The sequence below is a fragment of the Amblyomma mixtum genome, chromosome 7 (assembly GCF_055824585.1).
Source record: "Amblyomma mixtum isolate Tamu chromosome 7, ASM5582458v1, whole genome shotgun sequence".
NCBI lineage: Eukaryota > Metazoa > Arthropoda > Arachnida > Ixodida > Ixodidae > Amblyomma > Amblyomma mixtum.
Window position 1 is genome coordinate 121,643,645 of NC_143018.1, and position 23,187 is coordinate 121,666,831.

General features: G+C 48.1%; 2 protein-coding genes across 2 annotated transcripts in view; both read right to left on the minus strand.

Moving 5' to 3' along the window:
- The window catches only part of LOC149337367 (uncharacterized), a 28,675-nt gene extending 25,288 nt beyond the window's left edge, over nucleotides 1-3,387 (minus strand). The window contains exons 1-2 of the mRNA XM_089554407.1: nucleotides 3,351-3,387; nucleotides 963-1,141 (exon numbers count right to left, since the gene is read on the minus strand). Of these exons, the coding sequence (XP_089410533.1) occupies nucleotides 963-1,141; nucleotides 3,351-3,387 (216 nt within the window). The remainder of the gene's footprint in view (nucleotides 1-962; nucleotides 1,142-3,350) is intronic.
- An 86-nt stretch (nucleotides 3,388-3,473) lies between these two features.
- LOC149337368 (kelch domain-containing protein 3-like) lies at nucleotides 3,474-20,331 on the minus strand. The gene is made up of 2 exons (XM_089554408.1): nucleotides 19,949-20,331; nucleotides 3,474-3,495 (listed from the first exon to the last, which is right to left on the minus strand). Exons 1-2 carry the CDS (start codon nucleotides 20,329-20,331, stop codon nucleotides 3,474-3,476), a joined length of 405 nt encoding a protein of 134 aa, XP_089410534.1.
- Between the last annotated feature and the right edge of the window lie 2,856 nt (nucleotides 20,332-23,187).

The following is a 23,187-nucleotide window of genomic DNA, read 5'->3' on the forward strand; positions in this document are numbered from 1 at the left end:
TTTTCTTAAATGCCCCTCTCTGTCTTTTTTGTTAATCACCTTGTGCCGCGATTTTAGTTCCGTTTTTTCACCGTTTTTTTGCCTTTTGGCTATGTGTATATCTGTTTTCATCGGTTTCACTTTCCGTCCCGGCCTCTTACACCGTGATTTTTTTATCGCTTTTTGTCTTTTTCGGCCTTTCATCGTTTTTACCCTTGGACGGGACTACACTGTTTCGGTGATTGTGCAGGATCGCCTTGGACACACCCCCCTCTTTGTACCTTACATATGTGTCCTGCATCGTAATAAAATTTCAGTTGTCAGTCAGCGCCCGTGTCTGTGTTTTGCTCCTTCGTGTTTCGTCTCGTCCCTTGCGCTGTTTTATTTCGTTAGGCAATACCAACTAGCCCGGCATCTTGCACTTCTGTTGTACGTATGTGGTGCAGGCAGGGCGTATTATTTTTATTTCCTTTTCGGTTGCCACAACCTATTCTTTGTTGATCTCGATCGCTTCAGAATTGTTGTACCAGTTATTTCAACGATGACTTTAGCTGTTTTATCTGGCTTCTATGGCGCATCTAATTTCGTGTGCTGTGCGAGAGCGTTTCGAGGAGGTTGGTTTCCAAGCAGGAAATTTTCTTCATTTTTGCAGAAGGTAGCCCGAAAAACGCTCTTTGAACATATTTCTACTGGTTATTATTACCGGGAATCGGAACATTTACTCACGGCATTTCCAGCTTCCCTTTCGTAGTGGGCGCATCACAAAATTAGCAGGGTATTAAACAGAAGTCACTACTAGTGCAGTTGTAAGCAAACAAGACCTGCGACACTGTGAACTAATCGGCACGAAGGTGTCATTGCCATCGTCCTATCCCATCGTTCGGGCGTTGTGAAAACACTCTACAGGGTGCGAATTTGTCCACGATGTACACCATGTAGCGGAGGAATTTTTTAAACCTAGTGCACGTGGGGTAAGTACGCACCCTTCGGTGCAAATTGAGCAGGGTTCCTTTTTCCGGGTAAAACTCTACGTATCCAGAGAAGGCGCCCGCATGCTGCACGTTGAACGAGATGTCGTGCAGCGGAATTTGGTCCAAGCCGACGCTGGGCAACAACCGGTCCACGTCGAAGTTGGCGCGCCAGACACTGGCCCAGGCACAAACTGACACACAAAAGAAAGGAGTTATAGGGGTGTGAAAGGACGTAAAGTGGGGTGCTAGGGAAAATAAACTTCATGTTAGGTCGTCTTGTAGTAGTGTTCAACGTCACAACGAACACGTACTCTGTCATGTAGCAAGTTCCTCATACAAAGATAGAACGAAGTGAGCAGATGTGGCCAATGTCTAGCTCCCCGTTAAGCAGTCGGTTGGTTCCGCTGTTTGGACTACGCAAGTTATTCTGCGCAAAACGTTTGAAAATGGAATCAAAGCTGCGTGATCATTGAGTCAGGAATGTCCTCTATCCCCACGGCTGCCTCTATACTTACGCGAAGTAATCCCAGTAGCTGTATTTGAAGATAATTCCTCCAGCGGATTTTGCATCCACAAGCGCTGAAGTTCGCTTCCTTACGCATAGCTCCTCAAGTATAGCGTTTCGTTTTTCGCTCAGATTAAGGCAGCACTTTTTAAAGTCGTAAAAGCACGGAAGGTAGTGATTGCGCAATGCACTGGGCTTCGGTGCCACTGGAGCTTTGGGGCACTTATTGGCCGAGTGTCCCGATGCCTTTCACCAGCATACCGTCGGCACCCCAGCTAACTAGGCATACTTCTTTAATTTATTGTAAGATCGAGCCCACAAGGCGGAGTTAAGCTGCTTAGTTGCGCGAGAAATGTAGATTTGATAAGCTCAAACTTTCTCGTTTTGTTCTCGGCAAAGTGCGTACGCAACGGAAGTTTTTAATTGTCTCCTTTTGAATGCGTGAAACGGCTGACGTGTTTTTCGGATGTTCCTATCGTTGGCGCTCCAGCTGGACCCAACGGTCTCAGCGAGTGCGCGACGGGAGATTTAGTTTGTTTATTTCTTTTTGACGGCTACTGATTAGCAGTTTTCTCTCATATTAAAGTATCAATGACCTGTTTCTATCTACTCGTATTCCGATGGTGTTAAGTAGAGCCTGTATTTTTCATTACTTCGGACTGCACCCAAACAAATACTTGGGTATGCTGCAAACAAGATGTGCTCTCTTGCGAAGTTCGGTGAACGTGATTTTGCGGTGATTGCTGCAGCGAAGAGAATGAAAAAAAGGACTTAGAAAGACTAAGATTACTTGTTCTCAGGCTAATTAGTGGGTAGTCAGGCTTGTTTCTACCAGTGCCGCTGTTCATGCAGTAGTTCAGTAAATTGACAACAGTACTGAAGGATCAATACTCTGAACGGTAAGCGCTTGCTGCAGTTTTCCGTTCGCAGCGTACGTAGCCTTCCTCACGCTCACACCAGGCGTCACTTGAGTAATTTTTGACTTTTAGCACCTCGTGGTACCTGAAGGAAACTGCAGACTGTCTGTTCGTCGGGAGTGAAGCATGAAATACTTTACAGGACTGTACTATTGCATTGTAAGGTGGCTGGATGGCGCTAGCGAAACTTTTCAAGTGGACCTCGGCCAGTTCGTTTGGGCGCTGCACAAGCCACTCTGTTGCCCACCGTTCTTCTCCAAGCTGTGCACCGTGCTCGGTGCCCGTGTCTGCTTATTTCGACCCCTTGTTTTTGACCGCATAAAGCTACCATTGCTCACGTAAGCCATGCTTTGTTTCCACGTCCGATCCCCATCGTGTTGCCTGTCTGTACAAAAGGCGCTTCTTGCCGTAAACTCATCTGCTTGTGTTATTGGGAAATACCTCTACGCGGGAATTTTGCTTTGTGAGTGCCGTAGGCTAGGCAGACTGCTATTACACAGCATTTACTGCGCACGCAGATTGGAGCCATATGAATCAAGTGGTGTCGTACAGTTTAGTTGGTAGTGGGCGGCTAGAATGGCAATTCAGTTCAAAGCAGTTGTTCAATGATAGACTTCTTTCATGCCTTGTTGTGTTACACGGCAGCATATATTACTAGAAGACACCGATAACTTCGTTCACTTTACTAATCAGTTCTATAGACTCATTCACAGCGGCCCAGACAGCTAGTGCTGTTTTGCTGTTACATTCATGCATATATTTCACAGGGCACCCGCGTTTCCACCAAACAATAGCCTTATGCATCACATGACCCATTCATGTATGTTTGACTGGTGTGAAGTTAATGGCGCTCGTAACATCCTGGCCAGCGTTTTGACAGGAAAAGAATGTTGCGTATCTCTAAACGCAGCTTTTGTTTAAGCCTGTTTCTGTATATTAGCATCTATTGACTGCATGCCATGTAGAACTGAAACTTACCTGCAAGTAGCAGCACGGCTGCTACATGTAAGAACATTCTTGCTGTCTGAAATAACTAGAATAAGGATTTCCTTCAGTGATGACATTATATACCTAGTTGGCTGCATTACGCTCAGAAATCACCTAGCGAAGAACAAGCGTCATCCTGCAGACAGTGTAAAACAAAAACTGCGTCATATGGGGCGAGCTACTCTCCAGATCCATGGGGATCCATCCCCAACGTATGGGGCGTTCACTCCAGCGCCATGCGATGCGATCCGTCCAGCGATTGGTTAGTTATTCTAATATTTTTCATTCGCCACCGCAGCTCAGTGTTCACTACAACGCTCGTAGCGAACGCAATGAGGTATATAACATCACCGCCTCTTATCATGCAGTAGGGTTTTATTTATTTATTTATTTATGTCCTCAAAGCTCTCGGTTGAGACATTACATGAGGGAGTGGACGGTATCTGGCAAACAATGGTAAAAAAATGTTAAGATGAAAGGTTGGCGATGCTCCGCTTGAATTCTTGTGGGTTACTTTGGGGCAAAGACGATTTAATAGAACCGAAAGAAGACCATTAGACATTTCCGAAATACAGGATATATACAGCATAATTTTTTTTTGAACAGTTAGTGCGTTCTTCCTTAATCTACTTACAACCGAACAATATACGATATGAGAAGTTGACTGGCACTATAGGAACACCGCGCCCACAGCTTCTGGCTTCCATCTCGGTACGGTTGAGCTTGTCAAGCTTGTGCATCGTTTTCTATGCGTACTTTCTTGATACCGGTATAGCTGCCATGAATCTTGAGAGTGGGATTTCAAAAGGCGAGCTTCAGCTGCTGCGTTGCTTGCACTGCTCATCTTGTATCAATGTAGATACTTTCAGTAAGCGCCAGCTTACTTCTGCCGCGTCATCAGCTTCGCTGGAAGTCTGGTGCTGATGATAGCAAGAATCGGCGCTTAAAAATTGGTAGGAAAGTCGAACACTGTTTCGTTGTCGTTTTAGCGCGCGCATTAAACCACCGGTTCAAGCATCGTGCATTATCATGGCTATTTTATTTTCAGGCGGACGCGAATTCATCTGGTAGGGTAGGGAGCGATTATTTCGCGCTGAGTGCACAGATGTGTTGACAAACTTCTGTGTCAATGCGAATTTTCGTTCGCGCCGATGCCAAGAGCTTTGTGCATTTCAGTACAATTGCACAAGACCCTCGATCAGCTGCGCAATGGTATTCCTTTACTGCAATGTGCAATGTACATCCGCGGTTTTCAACGAACACTGTTTGAGAGCCCGGCGCCGGTTGATTTTCGCCACAATTCGTTCAAACCGCGGCTTGCTTAAGACGCAGTCGAAGCCAGTATTTGCAATGTTATCAGTCGGTATTAACAAGAGGAAATTAGGCACACGTAATTGACAATATTGTAAGCGAAGACGCAGTTTCTTTTTTTTTCGTACTTGCGATATTGAATCCAACTATATCCTTATTTTGCGAGAAGATGTTGCGAGAAAAGCCAGGAAAACAGTTGCGTAAAGAAGAAATGACGATCTCTCAACCGGTCTAAATAACAGCACTGAAGGTAGCGCGGATCTTTATTCCCCGCTGCCATGAAGCGCGCGCTTGATTATGTGGTTTGGTTTATGGGATTAACGTTCCAAAGCGACTCAGGCTATGAGGGTCGCCTTTATGAAAGGCTCCCTAAATTTCGACCGCCTGGGGTTCTTTAACGTGCTCTGGCATCACACAGTACACGGCCATCCGACACTTAATTGTCGGTGGAGTCGGTTGCTTCCGACACTTAATTCGCTTGCTCTCAAAGCTGGACAAATGGCTTTGCTGCGAAGCAAGCTGTTGGAGCTTGACTCAACAATAATAAGATCAGACGGCCTGAAGCGTTTTCAGAACACTGTCGCACGTACTTACTGGTTTGGAAAGACGTCCGTCCTTCACAATAAAGTTGCTCATTATCCAATTTTTTTTTTCGCAGACTTTCATCGCCGCAGATCTCCAATGTAGGAATCTTCAAAAAATAAAGCATTAGCACCTCATTTTTATACGTACGGTGTATTGCTTCACAAAGCCGAATAAACGTACACAGGATATGAGCGGGCGCGATCGCACAACATAAACAGTGCTTGGGATCTTGTAACAACTGCATCATCCAGAGAGCTTGCTAGCCCTTCTATAACTAATTGAACACAGGAAAAACTTAAAGGCCTACTTGACCGAAAGTTTACTTCGGCTAATTTTGTGCCTGATATAGTGCGCATGTTATAAACAATATTTATATTGAATATTAGGGCTGTGAAGCGTCTAGAATTGCAGTTAAAAGCGCTCAAATACCTCTGTAGCAGACGACGCAGTCCCCTAGCGGTGTGCTGGACAACTAAAAAACATGACCGGAAATGACGCACAATTGAGACACCGGCATCGTCGGCTCGCCAGTTTCAGGTGTTCTGAAGTGAATGCGCACCCCTTGTAAGCTCCTTCTGGCGCGTTTCTGGCTGTTTTCAGCCCGACGCTCGATGGTCTCCGAGAAAAATTAACTTAACAATACTGCAGATTGGGCGAGTTGGTTAACATACATCTTGAAAAATTTAGCGCGACACACAAGGACAGAAGAAGTAGACGACACGAGCGCTGACTAACAACTGGAAGTTTATTCGAAAACACGTAGAATTATAAAGGAAGAAAGTGCGATAAAATCGTTGGTCAAAAACCAAAAGAAGAAAACTAAACACAACAGTCACCGCCAGCTCCTGCTATCAAGACGCAAAGCACTTGTCCAGATAAGCTACCTCTTTTTCCCGTATAGTAACGGACGGTTTGGCCACGCACGTGTTAAGAGCCTTGGCGATACTATATGCCTCGTAAATTTCCCTACACAACACGTTGTCATTCTTGTACACAATCGTAGTGTTGTCAAGGTTCGGCGAGCACTTGCTGGTCCCGAGATCCTTGCACTCACGGCAGTGCAAAACAAGGTTCGAAGACACTTTCTTCCTTTATAATTCTACGTGTTTTCGAATAAACTTCCAGTTGTTAGTCAGCGCTCGTGTCGTCTACTTCTTCTGTCCTTGTGTGTCGCGCTAAATTTTTCAAGAAAAATTAACTGCTGGCATCATGTCGACGAAGTGCGTGGCCGCGGAAAGGAATACGAGGAATGCAGAAAGCACCATGTACGAGGGGGTACCCAAAAGAAACCGGACTTATTTTTGTTTGAACTTATTTGTTCACATTTTAAGCACAGACCTTCAATCTCCTTCAAAGTATTCCCCACTTGCAATGATACGCTTGTCGAATCTTTCATTCCATTTTTCAAAACATTGTTTAAATTCTTCTTTTGTGATGCTTGACAGTGCCTCCGTCGTTTTTTTCTTCACCTCAGCAACATCAGCGAAACGCTTTTCATTCACCTATTTTTTCATTCCAGAAAACAAAGAAAGTAGCACGGGGCAAGATCGGGAGAGTATGAGGGTTGAGGAATAGGGGTCGTGCCATTTTTGGTCCAAAATTGTCGTAGAGACAGGACTGTGTGAGCAGGGCCATTGCCACGATGGAAAAACCAGTCACCCGACTGCTGCAAATCTGGCAGCTTCCACCGCACACTGTTGCCCAATCATTTCAAAACATCCAAGTAGAAAGCCTGGCTAACTGTCTCACCCTGCGGAACAAATTCTCAATGGACGACTCCTCTCACGTCGACAAAACAAATCAGCATTGTTTCGAGGTTTGGTTTCACCTGACGAGCTTTCTTGAGGCGAGGTGAATTTGAAGTTTTCCATTGGCATGATTGTTGCTTTGATTCAGGATTCGATACAGGAACACTTGAGTTGTCCCCATAGCATCGTCCTTGTACGTCTTTCTTAATATTTCAGGAGTTTCCATTCAACTTTTTCCGAGCAAAAATCAAAATTTCACCGGCGCACGCTGTTCACGAAAATCAGCCATTGCAAAAACGACATTCACACAAAACAGTCGTCACTCTAAAACTCTGCCTAAACTGGTCTGACCTCCTTCAATGACGGCACTCGGCTTACTGACTCTGGAATGTTCGTTCTATGCGCTCCTAGTGGCAAAACGCGGTACCCTAGAAGCTTTGCCGACCAAAAAATTTAGTCCGGTTTCTTTTGGGTACCCCCTCGTATACCTCTCGGCCACTGCCCTTCATCCCCGATCTCGAAAGATGGTGTCAGCTGTCTGGAGCTCAGGCTTTAACTTGAATTCCCCTCTCTTCTTCAAGTAAGATAATGGTGGGTGACTGACGCTCCTGCCTCGCGCTAACCCCTTTTGTGGGTTGGGCTTTCCCGGTCTACATCATGCAGCAAAGCACGTACGCGTTTCTGGCCCTGTCGGCAAAGCAGGCTACGAACCGCGAGGGTTATAATTCGGAGAACGCTTCGAGGCGTTTCTAATGGGGAGAATAAAAAGGACGGGGGACCACTCGCACAAGCTAGCTTAGCCGGTTCGGAAGCTAAAGTGGACGGCTTTGCACATCGGGCAACGCCCTTTTGACGGCACGTTGTTTACACCAGGCAGAAGTCTAAGGAGGTCTGCTCGTCTGAAAAGGAATCCACATATGCACGCGTTTATTGCAGGTACAACTCTGCCCAGTGCGCAATAATGCCGTCGTTCGCCGAGTGTATCTGCTGCCTCGAAGATTCGCAGGCCGGGCTGAGAATCCTGGAAGGCCACATGAGCGTTACTGAAAACGTCGAATTTCTTACTGCCTCACGCCATTCATACTTGAGGTCGATTACAGGAAGCTTCAACGCTACCATTCAAGGCGCGTCTGCAAGACCTCATAAAAATGAACGCATGTTATTTTAATGATAATATTTTCAAAGGAAGACAACACGTTTTTGATTATATGTTCTGCGTTCTTACTCAGTCGATACAGACACACTGCCTACGGTAATTTGCGTGGTGGGCGTATACGGTCGACCGGGGTCCGGCAACCACGCCGTTCTGCCCAGCTGTGTGGTTTGAAAAGATTAGAAAAAACTTTTCCGCCGTACTTTTGCGCACTACACGGGCTTTAAGTGGTTCTAGGTAAATACAGTAATGAACCCACCGCATAATTTTTGTTAATTTGAATCGGCATGTATTTCGCAACGCGCAGTGGCTTGCCCGACCGAGGCGCGCAAAACAGCCCACCATCGGCACCGCATTGATGCCACGGTCCTAGAAGAAAAAAAAAATATATATGTATTTATTTTGCAGCACAAATTTTGCTTCTCGCCCATTCTTGCGCTTATCGCAACGCTTAATTTTCCTGAGCTCTCTTTGTAGACGTCCAGCTGTTTTTATTGATTTACCTCGCGTTCACGGCACTTGTTCCAAATTTCTATACACAGGCAGGAATACCTTTCGACGGGGGAGGAAAATGAGAAAGAAAAGGAGAAGGCAGGTCATTTTTTTTTATCAAGACAACAACCGTATTGCACGCAGAGCAGAGCGCACATGTGCTGTTGGCACGCGCGTGCCCGCTCAAAAAAGCCGACTTGATAATACAAGCACATCTACTTGGCCTCCATTTGAATGTGCTTCCTTCCTCCGCTATGTCCGAACTTTGCACAAGCTCTAATCGAATACTGCCAGGCAAAAAACGCTCATTAGCATTGGGGCGCGATCAACTTCGCTGAGGTTGAGCCAGGAGTTTTCTAGTCTACTACAGCAAATAAAACACGTTTAAAACTTTTTCTACGGCGCTTCATCTGTTTTAAGCTGTGTGTTTTCACATATAACCAGTATTTATTGCACAAAGCGCTGCACACGCTACCGGTACCAGCGCTTTGCTCGAGCCGCAACTAGCAGACGGTCCGAACCTATCCGGACTCTAGCCTCAAACACGCGTCACTTCCGGCGGGCGGCAATGGCGCCCGTTTTTCCAGTTTTGGTATTCAAAACTCCGATTTTTGCGTGCCTTTGGCACCGTAACTGCTTGGAACTGGAGCGTAATGTTTTGTGGGTAGCATAATAGGGGGGGTGTATTATGAAAAACAACCTTTTTACGGTTTGAAAAATTTCGGTCAAGTAGGCCTTTAACTGAACACGTAGCAAACTAAGCAGTAATCGGCGTGTGGTTCTTCGAGTGCACTTCGCCACGGCACGAGATACCGAGGTTTGTAGATGGAGCGTACGGCCCGTGACCACGATTCCACGTTTTGCCTGCACATTAAAGAACGCGCTTTTTCGCGACTGGAATACACGCTTGATGATAGGCCTGCTAAAAAGTTTGTTTTTCGATTACGTTGTTCAAGTATGCGCCTATATAAATTCTCGTCCGACCGACCATGCGCCATCGGAGAGTTAATAAAAGCACGAAATCGGCTTCTAATTTTGATCAGAGACAACAAAGGCTGTGGTCCCTATTTTAATTTAAATGCAGATCACCTAGAAAGCTTTCTGAAAAACCAGCTCAGAAAGCGAAACCTGTGCACCGATCGGCGTGCTGACTCACGATACCTCGATCGCATGGCATTTGGTGAACTTGAGGACCGAGTAAAAAAAATAGAAAAGCAGCTGGAACGCACCTGGTTCTGGAACGCATCGCAGTCTTTGCATAGTGGACCGCGTAGCGCAAGAGTGCATCGGCATTTAACTTTTGAAACGAAGAGCAGCCGCTTTAACCCAGCCCTGGGCCACGGTTTCATTTTCTGTCCCGAACCAACATGGAGGACTTGGTTCCCGGAGCGCCGAGAGATGCCGCTTCGCATTTCGCATATCGTCTATTGCTTGCGCAAGGCAAGCCCCTGGAAGGCGGCCTGCTCGTGTTATCCACCACACTCATCCCCTTCAGTTGTAGGTACGAATTGCGCACAAAAGACACACACAGGAAAAAAACACACGAGGGAGGCCCGCCGCGGTGGCTCAGTGGTAAGGCGCTCGTCTACCGAGCCGGAGTACCCGGGTTCGAACCCGACCGCGGCGGCCGCGTTTCGATGGAGGCGAAACGCAAGAGGCGCCCGTGTGCTGTGCGATGTCAGTGCACGTTAAAGATGCCCAGGTGGTCGAAATCATTCCGGAGACCTCCACTACGGCACCTCTTTCTCTCTTCTTTCACTCCTACCTTCCTCCCTTCCCTCACGGCGCGGTCCAGGTGTCCGCCGATATATGCGAGACAGACACTGCGCCATTTCCTTTCCTCAAAAAACCAATTTACAAATTTACAATTTACAATTACTGAAAGAGCGCAATTTTGCGCTCTTTCAGCCTCCCTCGTGTGTTTTTTTTTCCTGTGTGTGTCTTTTGTGCGCAATTCGTACCTACAACAGTAGGCATCAACTCCCCCAGCAAGAAGTTCTTCTTAATCATCCCCTTCATTCCGTCGTTGTTTACACAGATGCTCCACGAGCTAAGGTCGGATTAGCTGCTTACTCCTTTGCGTGTGACAGCCTGACTGTGACATATGCCCTCTGTCCTTACATTGACCCGCCACCTAAAGCTACCCTATAGACCCTCCCGATAATTCCCAGTATTAAAGACGTCTTCCCGCCAGCGCGGTGGCTCAGTGGTTATGGTGTTTGGCTGCTGCTTGACTGCTGAAGACCCGGGTTTGATTACGGCCTCCGCGGTCGCATTTCGATGGAAGCTAAATGCTGGAGACCCGTGGGCTGTGCGATGTTAGTGCACGTTAAAGAACCCCAGGTGATCGAAATTATCCGGAGCTCTTCATTACGGCGTCCCTCATAGCCTGAGTCGCTTCGGGACGTCAAACCCCATAAAACCAGAAGCAATGAAGATATGTTCCAAGCATCCCTCAACCCGTCCGTCTTAACGATATACATCGATTCGATGCAAGGTATACGCGTAAATTACATGGTGACGGCCGCTTTTGATGGCCTCTGAGTTGTGCTGGAATGTTACCCAAACTTCATCCCCGCAAAGTCACATTTAGCTCGATTCCTGGTCACACTGGGATCCCAGGCCACGAGGCGGTGCATTGGCTCACCTGCAAACTTCAACACCGGGACCTGGGATCCCTCGGCCTTTCGCACCAATGTGGGACACCACTCTCTATTGCAAACATGAAATAAATTTTCACTGTGACAACATAAGAGCTCTTGCTAGTCTCCAGTTCCTGACAAGTTTCACCCCACCCCTTAACCACCAGTTTTTTGTAGCATTAACTAAATTACACTCCTCGCTCCTGTCCGTTCTTTCCTTCACAGTCTCTGACCCTCCGCTGCATGCCCAAGTCGCTCCGAACTCTAAGTGAATCTGTAACCTTCCCCGTTGTCCTGTCCCATTGCCGTTGAATCCAACATGGCGGGCCTGGCTACCATTGGACCAGCTAATGCATCAGCTGGTCTTGGTGACTGCGGCAAAATACGTTCTCGACGCATAATTCTTTGCCGAAAAATGTGGTAGGGCTTTAACACAGTTAAACCAAGCACGCGGGCGAAAGCATCCCTTAATTCTTCGCCTCTTTTTTTTTCCTCCCGCTGGCTACAGCTGGCCCTACGCTCCTCCGAACTTTCCCGAGCTTCCTCTCATTGGGTACAGCTTCCGCAACGCTAACTCGAGCTTAACCCTTCTTCTCCTCAAATTGGCTACAGCTGTCGCGATGCTCCTCCAAACTTTCCTAGCTTCCTCTCATTGGCTGCACATTCGCAACGCCCCTCCGAACTAACTCGAGCTTCCTCCCATTGTCTACAGCTGGCACGACGTTCCTCCGAACTTTCCAGAGCTTCCTCCCATTGGCTAAAGCTGGTGCGGCGCTCCTCCGAACTTTCCCGAGCTTCCTCCCATTGGCTACAGCTGGCGCGACGCTGCTCCGAACTTTCCCGAGCTTCCTCCTATCGGCTACAGCTGGCGCGACGTTCCTCCGAACTTTTCCGAGCTTCCTCTCATTGGCTACAGCTGGCGCGACGCTGCTCCGAACTAACCCGAGCTTCCTCCCATTCGCTACAGCTGGCGCGACATCCCTCTGAACTTTTCCGGGCTTGTCTGAGTGACTCCATCACACAAGACATGATTCTCACTCGGGTTTAGTACGTCTGCAGTAGTGCTTTCGCGCTATAAAGCTTTTTCTCCGTGTCCCTCATTTTCATTTACCTTTGTAGTACTTATGAACTCCGCCTGATTATCCGTTAGTCTCATTACATTCCGAGAAATATCTTATGCAATCTCAGGCTCACAGAACTGAGGTTTAAAAGGAAGTTATGTGCAAAAAATGTGCACGCCATACTTATTTCCTTGATTACAAACACTTTGAGAGCAGATTCTCTTATAAAAGCGTGTATTCTACACAAGAAAAGAATGAGCGGCCGTTATATCATAGATTAATGCATGGATTTATCAGCATTGCTTGTGAGTGAGGGCGATAGCAGTTGTCACCTTGTCTTTTAAATTTAACTGCTGCTGAATTACGCACTCAACGCCAACGTGCACGGGGCACGCTAGACAACACGGGAGACTCTATCCGATCCCGAGTCATTTTTGCTACTTGTAGAGGGATGTGCTCTGTGAATAAGGGAAAGTCAGAAGCTGGATGAGTCATGTCTTTAATGCCTCAGTGTTCGGTGCAAACTCGACTTCGCAAAATGAAACTCTGAGCCTAAATGCTGATAAGAGTGTGCGGTTGGTTTAGAGTGTTTATATGCTGTAACCATCCACTGTGAATCATACCCCAGAGAAGCTCTCGCACTGAAAACTGCAGTATGATAGCGTTCATTTCATAGAACTGGCTTTCATTAGTACATTGCAAACTGCCCCTCAACGCTGTGCGGGCAAATGCGCTTAGGGCAGGAAGCTTGGGTACAAGTGCGTGAATTCTGAAAAAGATATGCATTGTCAGGCTGTTTTATCCCATTTCTACAAACTGTTTGATACAGTTAATCGCTAGAAAAAAAAATAAGCTGAATACGCACAAGGGAGATTTAGAACCACTCGTAAAATTGTTAACAAAGCCAGGTGCAGTGCAATCAATATAAAGGCCATGCAATATGCTTACGAAAGCGATAAATTCAGTGGCACCTTACCTGATGGTTACGGTAGACTGGCAGAGCGGCATTCACTGGCAGCTTGCTTACTCTAGGCACTTATATTTGGCCCTAGAGACTGGTATCCACTGGTACTGAGACGCCCACAATGCGTTCAGGAGACGTCACCAAGCTGATAGCATTAGCGTTGTGTGTGTCTACTCGTTCTTGGTCCCTTGTCGCGTTTGCGCTATTGCTCCGAAGCATTATATTTGGTACCCGTACAAATATGGCAACGGGTGACTGAAAATAACTTTATTAGCACTGTTAAGCGATTTATGTGCGCTCCGCCTCTGGAGGACCTATTGTGCCCAGTGATGTGTGATCGGGCCTGATTTCTTGCAGCTCGGAGAAAAAACTGACCCATATTGATAGCGGCGTTTGAGCGTTTTTTTCTTGTCATTGTCGCAATACACGGCGTTATCAGACATCCGTTCCCGGGAAAAATAACGAACTTGCAGGTTTATTAATGTTCAGAAAAGGTATCTTTCTCAAATCAGATTGATTTTTGTCACATTGCCCATAGAATTTTCCGGGTTGTACGTGCTAACCATTGGTCTGCCCTGTGAGCAATAGTGCAATGAATTTTTCGGGCTAAAAGCATTGCACTCGGTGAAGGAAGAGCTATATTGTCAGCGACAATATAGCTATAGTCCGGTGTACTAGGTGCCATTGTTTCATTCGCTGAACTTGCTATGCCTTCAGGCGATGTCACCACAGAGTATCCGGGATTCAAGTTTAGCCGCCCCTAAAGCAAAAAAAGGTTTTCGCTGCTCGCATCTCTTGCCTGAAGGTAGTGGCGAAAGTGGCCCGGTAGTGAAGTAGCGTCAAAGCTGGACTGGTGCACTCCCCTTTTGGCGCCGACGGCACACATCAGCTGTGGGCTTCAGCTATAAAAAATGCGTAAGTTGTGATTATCCATCTGTTCCTACAAGCAATAACCAACTAAAAGCCCTCTGTACCCGGCGAAAGATGGCGAGGATAGAATTTTTGCACTTCTAAATTAATGGAAAGCTCAACATCTACACAGCACCTTATGTCACACCACCATTAACTGGCAAAATACGACACGCATAACTCTATAGCTTGACTTCTCACTTTCACAGAAATAAACTCCCACTAAATCAAATTTTTTTTCCAAACACAGTCTGTCACTGGACCATACTGCCTGAAGAATTTTTCCCGTGTCAAAGCTTCAAACATAGCATTAGAGCTACTTTTTATTTGGTTTATTGTTTTCATTTTGACAGTACACAGACTGAAAATCGAGGGTGAGCAAGGTAAAGGCGTCTAAAAGCGCCTGACAGAGGCCTGCGCTCCCAATGTAAAATAAAAGAAACTTGCACTTTGCAATGGAACTAAACTTTTTTAAGTAATACAAAGTACAATGCAGCGGACATAGGGAATAAGAAACGATGAGATCAATCATTCATATTGCAAAGCACCACACAACTAAGCTGGATTAGGTGGAGAAGACACCACAATTATCTATAACAAAAATATTCGGTGGCAGTTTTCCTATATCTGGCCTATTTTGTAGCGACAATTCAGTTAAATAAGGTTAGGTGTTTAGTGTATTAGGAATTACGTTATTTTTTGGGTCAGTAGTTTGTACTAGATTTCGAAGCATGGTATGGAGGGTACCCAAGACTGCATGCTGTTTGGGCAATTAAATATGTGGTTTCCAAAGTCGGTCTGTTTTCATTCATGGCGTTTCTGGAATAAATATCAAGTTTATTAGGGTAAGCGGCTATGATGGCAAGCAATCTATGATTGAGAAAGGATGGTCCCGTGGCCTCACTGTAATGTAAATTATCAATCAACTTTAATTCAATGTAATTCTTTCTTAATACACCACAACCCGCGAGAATCCACCTTAGTCCTACGTAATCCACCATTAATCCATTGCAAGCCGCCAGAATGCGCAAATAATCCACCACAATCTACCGTAATCCAACAGATTCCTATTTAATCCACCGTTTTTCTACAGAAATACAGCATAATACACTGTAATCTAACTTTAGTTTCATGATAGTGTATTCATTGCCGATGATGGCACCCTCTGTTTGCATTATCTCCGTACACATAGAGACGCCACCGTCTTTGCTCGTAGTGGGGCAAGGAAGGCATTAAAAAGGAACGAAAAAAACTTAAAGCTCAGTTTCGGCAAAACTATACATGCGAAGCGCAATTAGAGCAGACAGACAAATTTTATTAGCTGAGTGGGAGGGGCGGATCACTTGATAACGCACCCGGTCAAATCCGCCCTGATGCCCATGAGCTTACACGCACCTCGTCAACGGAGTCAGCCTTTCGGACAAGCCAAGTCTGAAGCCTGGGCCACGAGATCCGCAGTGCGGTTTCCCTCTGCTCTTCGGTAGTGATTAAGCCGAAGGGGACGTTAAGGCAGCCCACGTGGTGTGCACAGGGATAGGGTAGCATGCCCAGCGCAAAATCTGCAGTTTAAAGAAGAGAAACAAGGCCTCGCCACTGCAATGCGTCGTATCTTATCACTCCGCGACCCTAGACTTGGTGCAACGGCACGGCAAGAGGGCATGGCAAAGCTGAAGCACCTTGCCATGAAAGTAGTTTTTCGCGGTGCGATGCACGCACGTCGAGCTCCCGAAACGGCGCACGGAGACCCGCGAACATCCACGTGCCTTCGTTAGCAGCGAGTACCAGCGGCAAAACCGAGGAACGCTGCACATTAGAGTTGGATGCATAGATAGAAGCAGAAAAACTTTACTTGCCACTTATTTCAGATCTTCGTGACCCTTACAGGTCACTGGAGCCGTGGTCGACTCTTGGTGCAGGATACCGCATTTGTGTGGTGTCATCGTGGCTCGGCGTGCGAAAAATCGTTGCCCTTCTTCGTCCTCGCTGGCCAGCAAGTGCACCCAATGCGTCCCACTTTGGTTGTCTACGCTTGGGTCTAAGTCTGCCTATTGCTGGTCCATGTAGCATGCTCTAAGGTCGGTTTACCCTTACACCACGGACATTCGTCCAATTATTGTGTAGGGACAATCTGTAGAGCTCATCAGGCGTGTTACAAGACAGCGCGAGAGCGAAGGAGAAAGCATTCGTAACAGGAGGCGCACGAGCCACTCTCGCAGCGAGCGCCCGACGCAGATGGCAGCGCCACGGTGCAGAAAAGCAGCCGCTCGGCGCTTTAAAACGATAGGCCATGTATTTTAGAGCGAAAGCCTTTAATGGTTGGCGTCCGTCCGTTAACAAAGCGTGTCACACGCGTCTAACTCGGGAACTGAAAAGATAGAAGAAAACCAATGGTTGCTTCAGATAGAGGAAAAGATGAACCTAGAAGCCAAGTTTGATGACTGTAAAGTAATTAGTTAATTATAGGCAAAAATCTCAAATAGCGCGGACGTCGATATAGCCACGGGAGGGATGTGACGTCGCATCCACCTGAAGTTATCACGGCGTAGTGAATATTGTCACAGAATATCCGGAAAAACGTAGGATTTGTGGCAAATTAGATGGAAAATTAGCATTTAAGAGTAAAAAACACTTAAGATCCCAGAATGATGTATAATTTGTGTATCGATATAGCCACGGGAACGGTGTGACGTCACATCCACCGGAAGTCGTCAAGGCATAGTGTCCTCGGCTTTCGCCTCTGAACACTTTAGTTGTCAAAGTGTCCTCGCAATGTTTTGAAAATGACTACGTCCGTACGTATGCCTGAATTCGGAAAATGCGCCTAGAAGTGCTACTGCGCAAAAAAAAAAGGAATTGCTCTGAACTTACGCCAACCGAGAAGATTTGAACGTAGGGATTGCACACGTTCCAGCTCGTATCACCCCCACCGCTCAGGGAATATCACATGTGTGCACATCTTTACATAATGCGCACTCAAGAAGCGCCGTGCAGTGCGTTGCCACTGTGCCACACACACTGGACGCTAGCCGCCCGGCTGCTTCCCTGCGGATCGACCTGACACGGCACGGCTACCGTGGGACGAGCAAACTGGAGTTCAAGCTCGTCTGCTCGGTGCAGGCTCCTTGTTGTTTGTTCCCAGGAGGGCGCACTGCTACACGCCGAAAGAAACACCGTAGGGTAGTCCGGGATAAGCTTCATCCGCAAGTATGCGTACAGTATGTCGCGACACCGCTTGGTAAAACTAGTGGAGGGAACTAAATAGTGTTGTGATGTCTCAACTAGAGAGCAATAACTACTTTCGTTTGACGAGTTGGTTCATTTTGCATTAAAGGATTACACTTATGCAAAACAAAGGCAGGGAGAAAAAGACGTAACGACAGGACAGAGTACTAACATCCATATTGTTTTATTTCTTAAACAGCTGGTTTTATCTCCAAGAAAAATCATCGTCATTGATGGTATCCGGAATACATGCGTGCCTACTCAGTCAGCAAAACCGCCGCCTATTAAGAAATGAAAGGGCCACGTTTCAACTTATGTAAGAAGATAAAAACAAAGGTTTCTTACGGCTCTCAAGAAGGTCGCAGGTGAGGATGATGCACTTACGAAGTGATGTGCAGCAAGCGTGCATATCACTGAGTGAAAGTGAGACGTTACGTTGTCACTAGTCAGCCCTAGTCAACGGCCCAATGATACGTCGTCTGAATCCATCTTTACCGCTCTCCACCGGTGTGCATGCGTAGACAGTACCGACGCGGTATACGTGTCCCTACAGGTGGCTGACAGGGTCCGTCTGGCGCCCTCAGAGCCAATTGTCCAAATATAGTGCAAAAGTTATTTACCTATCAATTTATTTATTTGTATGTTCAGTCATTTATTTATTGTTTACGGTTAATGGGGCTTGACGTTCCAAAGCGACTCAGGCTAAGAGGGACGCCGTAGTGGAGGGCTGCGGATAATTTCGACCACCTGGAGTTCTTTCATGTGCAGCGAAATCGCAAAGTACACGAGCCTCTAGCACTAAGCCTCCATCGAAACCGCGTATTTCGGGTCAGCATCCGAGCACCATAAAAGCTGAGCCACCGCACCGGCTGGTGGGCTGGGTGTGATGACGCCACAAGGTTACGTGACCTAGGTGGCTCACCTAAGTTTCTTCTCCGGCGGACGGCCACCTCTGCCACCCTACGCCACCGGACTTTGCACGCGCAACGTCGACTTTCTTTGTAACGCTGGGTTTAACGCTGTCGCGTTAAAAGTATCTCTGTGAATGCAACTGAATATCCTAGGCAGAAGCCGCGTCAATCATAAAAACATGCACAATCATGGTGCGCAATACATGCAAGAATTAAAAGCAGCAGATCGTGCATGTCCAACTAAAAGGGTTAATTATTTGTTCAGGCAAGCACACGATTTTTCGCTTGTCTTAAGCCCGTAACGGCACGGCACAACTCTGGGCTACACACAACAAATGCGGACTCGGAAACCGGCGCTCATTGCGAAATGGCGGCGCGTCAGGGGGGGGGGGGGGGGGGGGGGGTGCGCCGACAATGAACACACGCTATTTTTTTGTGATGCCTATGTTCAGGCGTCTACCGAGGCGAGGAACTAGAGGGAGGATTAGAACGCGCACTTCCTGCAGTGCAAGTGGAGGTCCCTTGGAGGTAGGTGATCTGAAGCGCAGACCCGTTCGTTGCTGGCCACACCGCAGTGACCGGGCAGCCCCTTCGAGCGAACAAAACATCAGCGTTGCGCGAAGCGCTCGATGTGCTCGCAGACAACATACAAAAGCTCGAAGCCACGTTCACTGCTCTCTAGGCTTGTGAGGTCGTCCAGAGCGGCGCAATGGAGGTTCACATATGGGCGGTTGCAACGTGCGCCGTGTTCCCTAGGGGGAAAAAAAGTACTTACTGCTGGCCTAAATAGAGAAAATAAAGTCTTCATCCCCCGCACCGCCAAACGACGTTCCGTCCGAGGCGCCCAGTTAGCTTGGCACGCAACACCAATCCCGCGATTAAGATGGCCGTGATATGATAGTGCTGATCTCGTTTCTAATGACTTTTGGTAAGCCGCCTAAATCGAGACCTGCATCAATGACAGCAAGCATACACAAGTTCTGAAGCGTCGGTGCTAAGTGCAACACGTGCTGGTCCGTCATCTCCTCTTCCTCCTCAGAAATGTCCTCGATATGCTCTCCGTCCTCGAGAATTCTTTGAGGCCCGAAGCCGCCGAAGACCAGCACCCTCTCTCCAAGCACACAGCAGCCGAGCGAGTGCCTCGCAGACGGGCCTGATCCACTTGGCATCACTTTAGTCCAGCACGACTTCTCAATATCATACTTCTGCATGTCTGCAAAGTAGGTGTCCAGCAGTTCGTTGTAGCCGCCGAAGATATACAGCTCTCCATCGTACACGAACGCAGTGACACTCGCGTCCCTCCGGGGCCAAGCCTTGCACTTGTGGGCGCACCCACGTCGCAGTGGTCGTTTCCAGATAGTATAAGGAATTGTCATAACGCTCGTCGGGTCGTGAGCCTTCTAGGTTGCCACCCAAAATGTACATGCGGGTTCCAATGGCGGTCGCCGTGTGGCAGTAGCGCCCGAGGGGGGCCTCTCCGCTGGTCGGGACACGATGCCACTCTAAGGTTTCGAGGTCCAGAAAACGTACAAAGTTCGATGAATCTGTGAGCAATCCCCCAAAAATGTACATCCGGTGACCAAGCACGCACGCTGAGTGGCCGATGTTCGCTTCCGGGATTTCACCGCTGACGTCCGGACAGCTCCATGTCATGGCTTGGGTATCGAAGCGGCACGGACCGTTAATTTCTGGGCTGATGTGCCACCCGCCCCAAACGTAGGCGCAGTGGCCGTAGGCTACAACGCTGCGGCCCATGATGTTAATCGGCTCATCTTCGGGAAGAGACCGAGTCTGTATCCTATGCCACCGGTACGCGACGGGGTCCAAGGTGTACACGTCGTTGAGGCACCCTAAGATTTCATCACCACCCGGGAACCAGGTGTCGTAATAGTCGAACGAGTAGATCTTGCCTTCGATGGTCACAGCCTTGTCTTTGAGGCGTCCTGGAATGCCATTCAACCTCGCCGTCCACATTTTGCAATGACAATCAGTTCTTAAGAAAGATGAATCGGACCTGCTTTCTTTACAGCTATCGGGAGCACGCTGAAATCAAACCGGGTAGGCGTTGTTCGTTTTTTTTTTTTTTCAGGTCTTCGTTTCACAGAGCGAGCTGCTCGGGCGCCGTCTGCCGGAATCACGGTGTGGTCGGCTGTGTTCATACCTGCACGGGGAAAAAGTGAGGAGGAAGACGTGATAGGAGGCTGTCTTCGGGAGAGTGCTAGGCGAGGGGAAACGGTCTGCACACTGGGTGGTGCATGCGCATGCGCGTGCGAGCGCGACGCTTATCGTATTCCTGTCCACCTCTCTTGAGCGCATGGTTCGGCGTGATGACGTGACGCGTGAGAAATATTTAGCCACTTGACTAATGAACATCTTGTCTGATTGATTTGCATGCAACAGGTATTCGGGCCCTGTGCGCGTGCAATATTTCAGGCGGGCAGGACATTTCGAACGGAAGAGAGCAGAGTCCGCGACGACCAATAGCTGTACGTGGGACTAAGGCCAGAAGAAAATACAAACACCACAGCTAGGCTTCCATAGCTGGAACCGTGAAGTTGCGTGAAAAATGTATGCGAAAATCTAGCTGCAAACTCAAAGCGCACCGAAGTCGACCATATCACGTGATTCAAGGGCACGCATCGCCGCTATCTTAGAAAAAACACGAGCCTTAAGCCATACGTGCCGCGAATTTGGTCGCTGCAGTTTCCGTTACAAAGGTGGTAACCATGCTGTCCGTTTGAGTGCAGAATGTAAAGATTTATACTAGACTAAAAGGAGCACAAACAAGATGTTAGAAGAAGAAGGGCCGATTTAATGTTAATGTTTCTTTTTATCCCAAATAAACACTGAAAAATGGTTTATGGATTTATTGGGGTTTAATGTCCCAAAGCGACTCTAGCTACGAGGGACATGGTAGTGAAGGGCTCGGGAAATCTTCCGCAGGCTCCGAAGGCTTTTCTGTAAAGTGCTTCACCCGGCAGTTGAAAGCAGCGGGGCATCTGATTTATTTAAAGCATTGGGGTTTAAGGACAATGAAAGAAAAAAAAATGGATTTTAAGGGAGCAGAAATAACCAAGCGCAGGTTACCTGATTGGCGGCTATAATCGGGACAAAAGTGAGATTTCGCGAGCCATGATTAGGTGGCGTGAGCCACCGCCCCATTTAAAGAATTCAGCCTTATCCAGCCATCCATCCGGAAGGGAAGGAAATAATCGCGGGGCTATCGGCCCGGGTGGGAGCGCTTTAGTATTCGCCAGCACCCAGCAGATAGCACACCGCGTCTGCCATCGAATTCGTTTTTCTTTGCGGCGATAGCGACCAAGTCTGCCTGTCGCTGCCTTCGCTACCAGCGCCGTCAACGGGTCGGCTCGATGCCCGACCCAGCAAACGGAAGGCTGCTGCGGCTGAGCTCTGGACGCGTTGGCGGTGTCATCACGGGCAGCTAGTCGTGCACACCAGCTCGGGCGGCCAATATCAGACCCGGCTGTGCTACGACACGTACGCGCAGGCATGGCAGAGGAATTAGCTCCCGCTACTGTGCCTTTCGTGACACTCCCAGACGGCACCCAAAGCAAAACCGCGTCCGATATCTGCACGATCTTTGCAAGTCACTTCTCGAACCTCTTCTCTACGGACAGTTGGCTAAATCTTCAAGATGGTTATGACGGGCTTCTACAAAGCTTTTTTCGAAACTTGCCACGAGTAGCTGAAGAGCTGCATGAAAACCTTTGCGCACCAGCCACAAGCCAAGAGCTGCACGCCATCCTGCAGAGTATGAATGCAGCCTCTGCCCCCGGTCCAGACGGCATTCCAACAAGTTTTTATTCAAACTTTTTTTTACGAGATCCAAGGAGCGCTCCTGAAGATGGTCAACGGCTTCCTCGCGGATGGGTTACGTCCAAACTCTTTCCGCGAATGTCGCATCATACTCATTCCGAAAGCGGGCGGTGACCCCACCGACCCGCAAGCATGGCGGCCCATAAGCCTCTTAAACGCAGACTACAAAATAGTCACATCTTTACTGAACACAAGAATGCGGACGATCCTACCTCACCTAATCCACCGGGCTCAAACCAGCAGCGTGTCTGACCGCTCTGTGTTTGATTCATTGGCACTCACTAGAGACTTGTTCACATTTGCCAGCAGGACGAGCTTCAGCGGGTGCTTTGTTTCGCTTGACCAGGCGAAAGCATTCGATCGGGTGGAACACTCGTATCTGTTCGGAGTCCTTGAAGCCTTCGGATTCCCTCCGCAAATTGTCAGCAGGCTGCGCTTACTTTACGCAGACCTGAATGCTCGTCTCTCCGTAAACGGCCACCAGAGCGCTCCCTTCTCAGTCACCAGGGGCATAAGGCAAGGATGCCCTCTCTCCCCAACATTCTTCGTGTTATGCCTGGATCCACTCATCCGGCTCATTAACGACAGCCCATCCATACGCGGCTTCCCTCTGCCTGGCCAGGGCCAAATCAAGGTATCGGCCTACGCCGATGACGTGTCGCTTTTCCTCAAGGACGAGGATAGCTACGCCGCTTTTTCGCGGCTGTTTCTCGAGTACAACGAGATATCTGGGGCCCTATTGAACAGGGCAAAAAGCAAGGCACTAAGGTTTGGCACCTTCACACCGAACCTTGCGGGTGAGGTGGAGTGGGTGCAGGGAGTGAAAGTCCTGGGAGTAGTATTCCTCGCCAGCGGAGAAGTAGCCCGCGAAACCTGGACTAACCTCCGCACGAACGCTGAGAAACGCCTCTCGGTGGCGTCAACTTTCCGCCTTTCAATGGGAGAGCGCTGCTATATAGTTAAGTCTACAATCCTAGCCGCGTGTTTTTTTGT

Bases quoted from the DNA above. Each gene is read 5' to 3' on its own strand.
- LOC149337368 (XM_089554408.1), bottom strand. From the start codon at position 20,331: ATGTGGACGGCGAGGTTGAATGGCATTCCAGGACGCCTCAAAGACAAG. The intron at 3,496-19,948 runs GTGCGTGCTTGG...CACTGTCTGCAG, and splicing joins GCGAACATCGGCCACTCAGC to GATGACGCTTGTTCTTCGCT.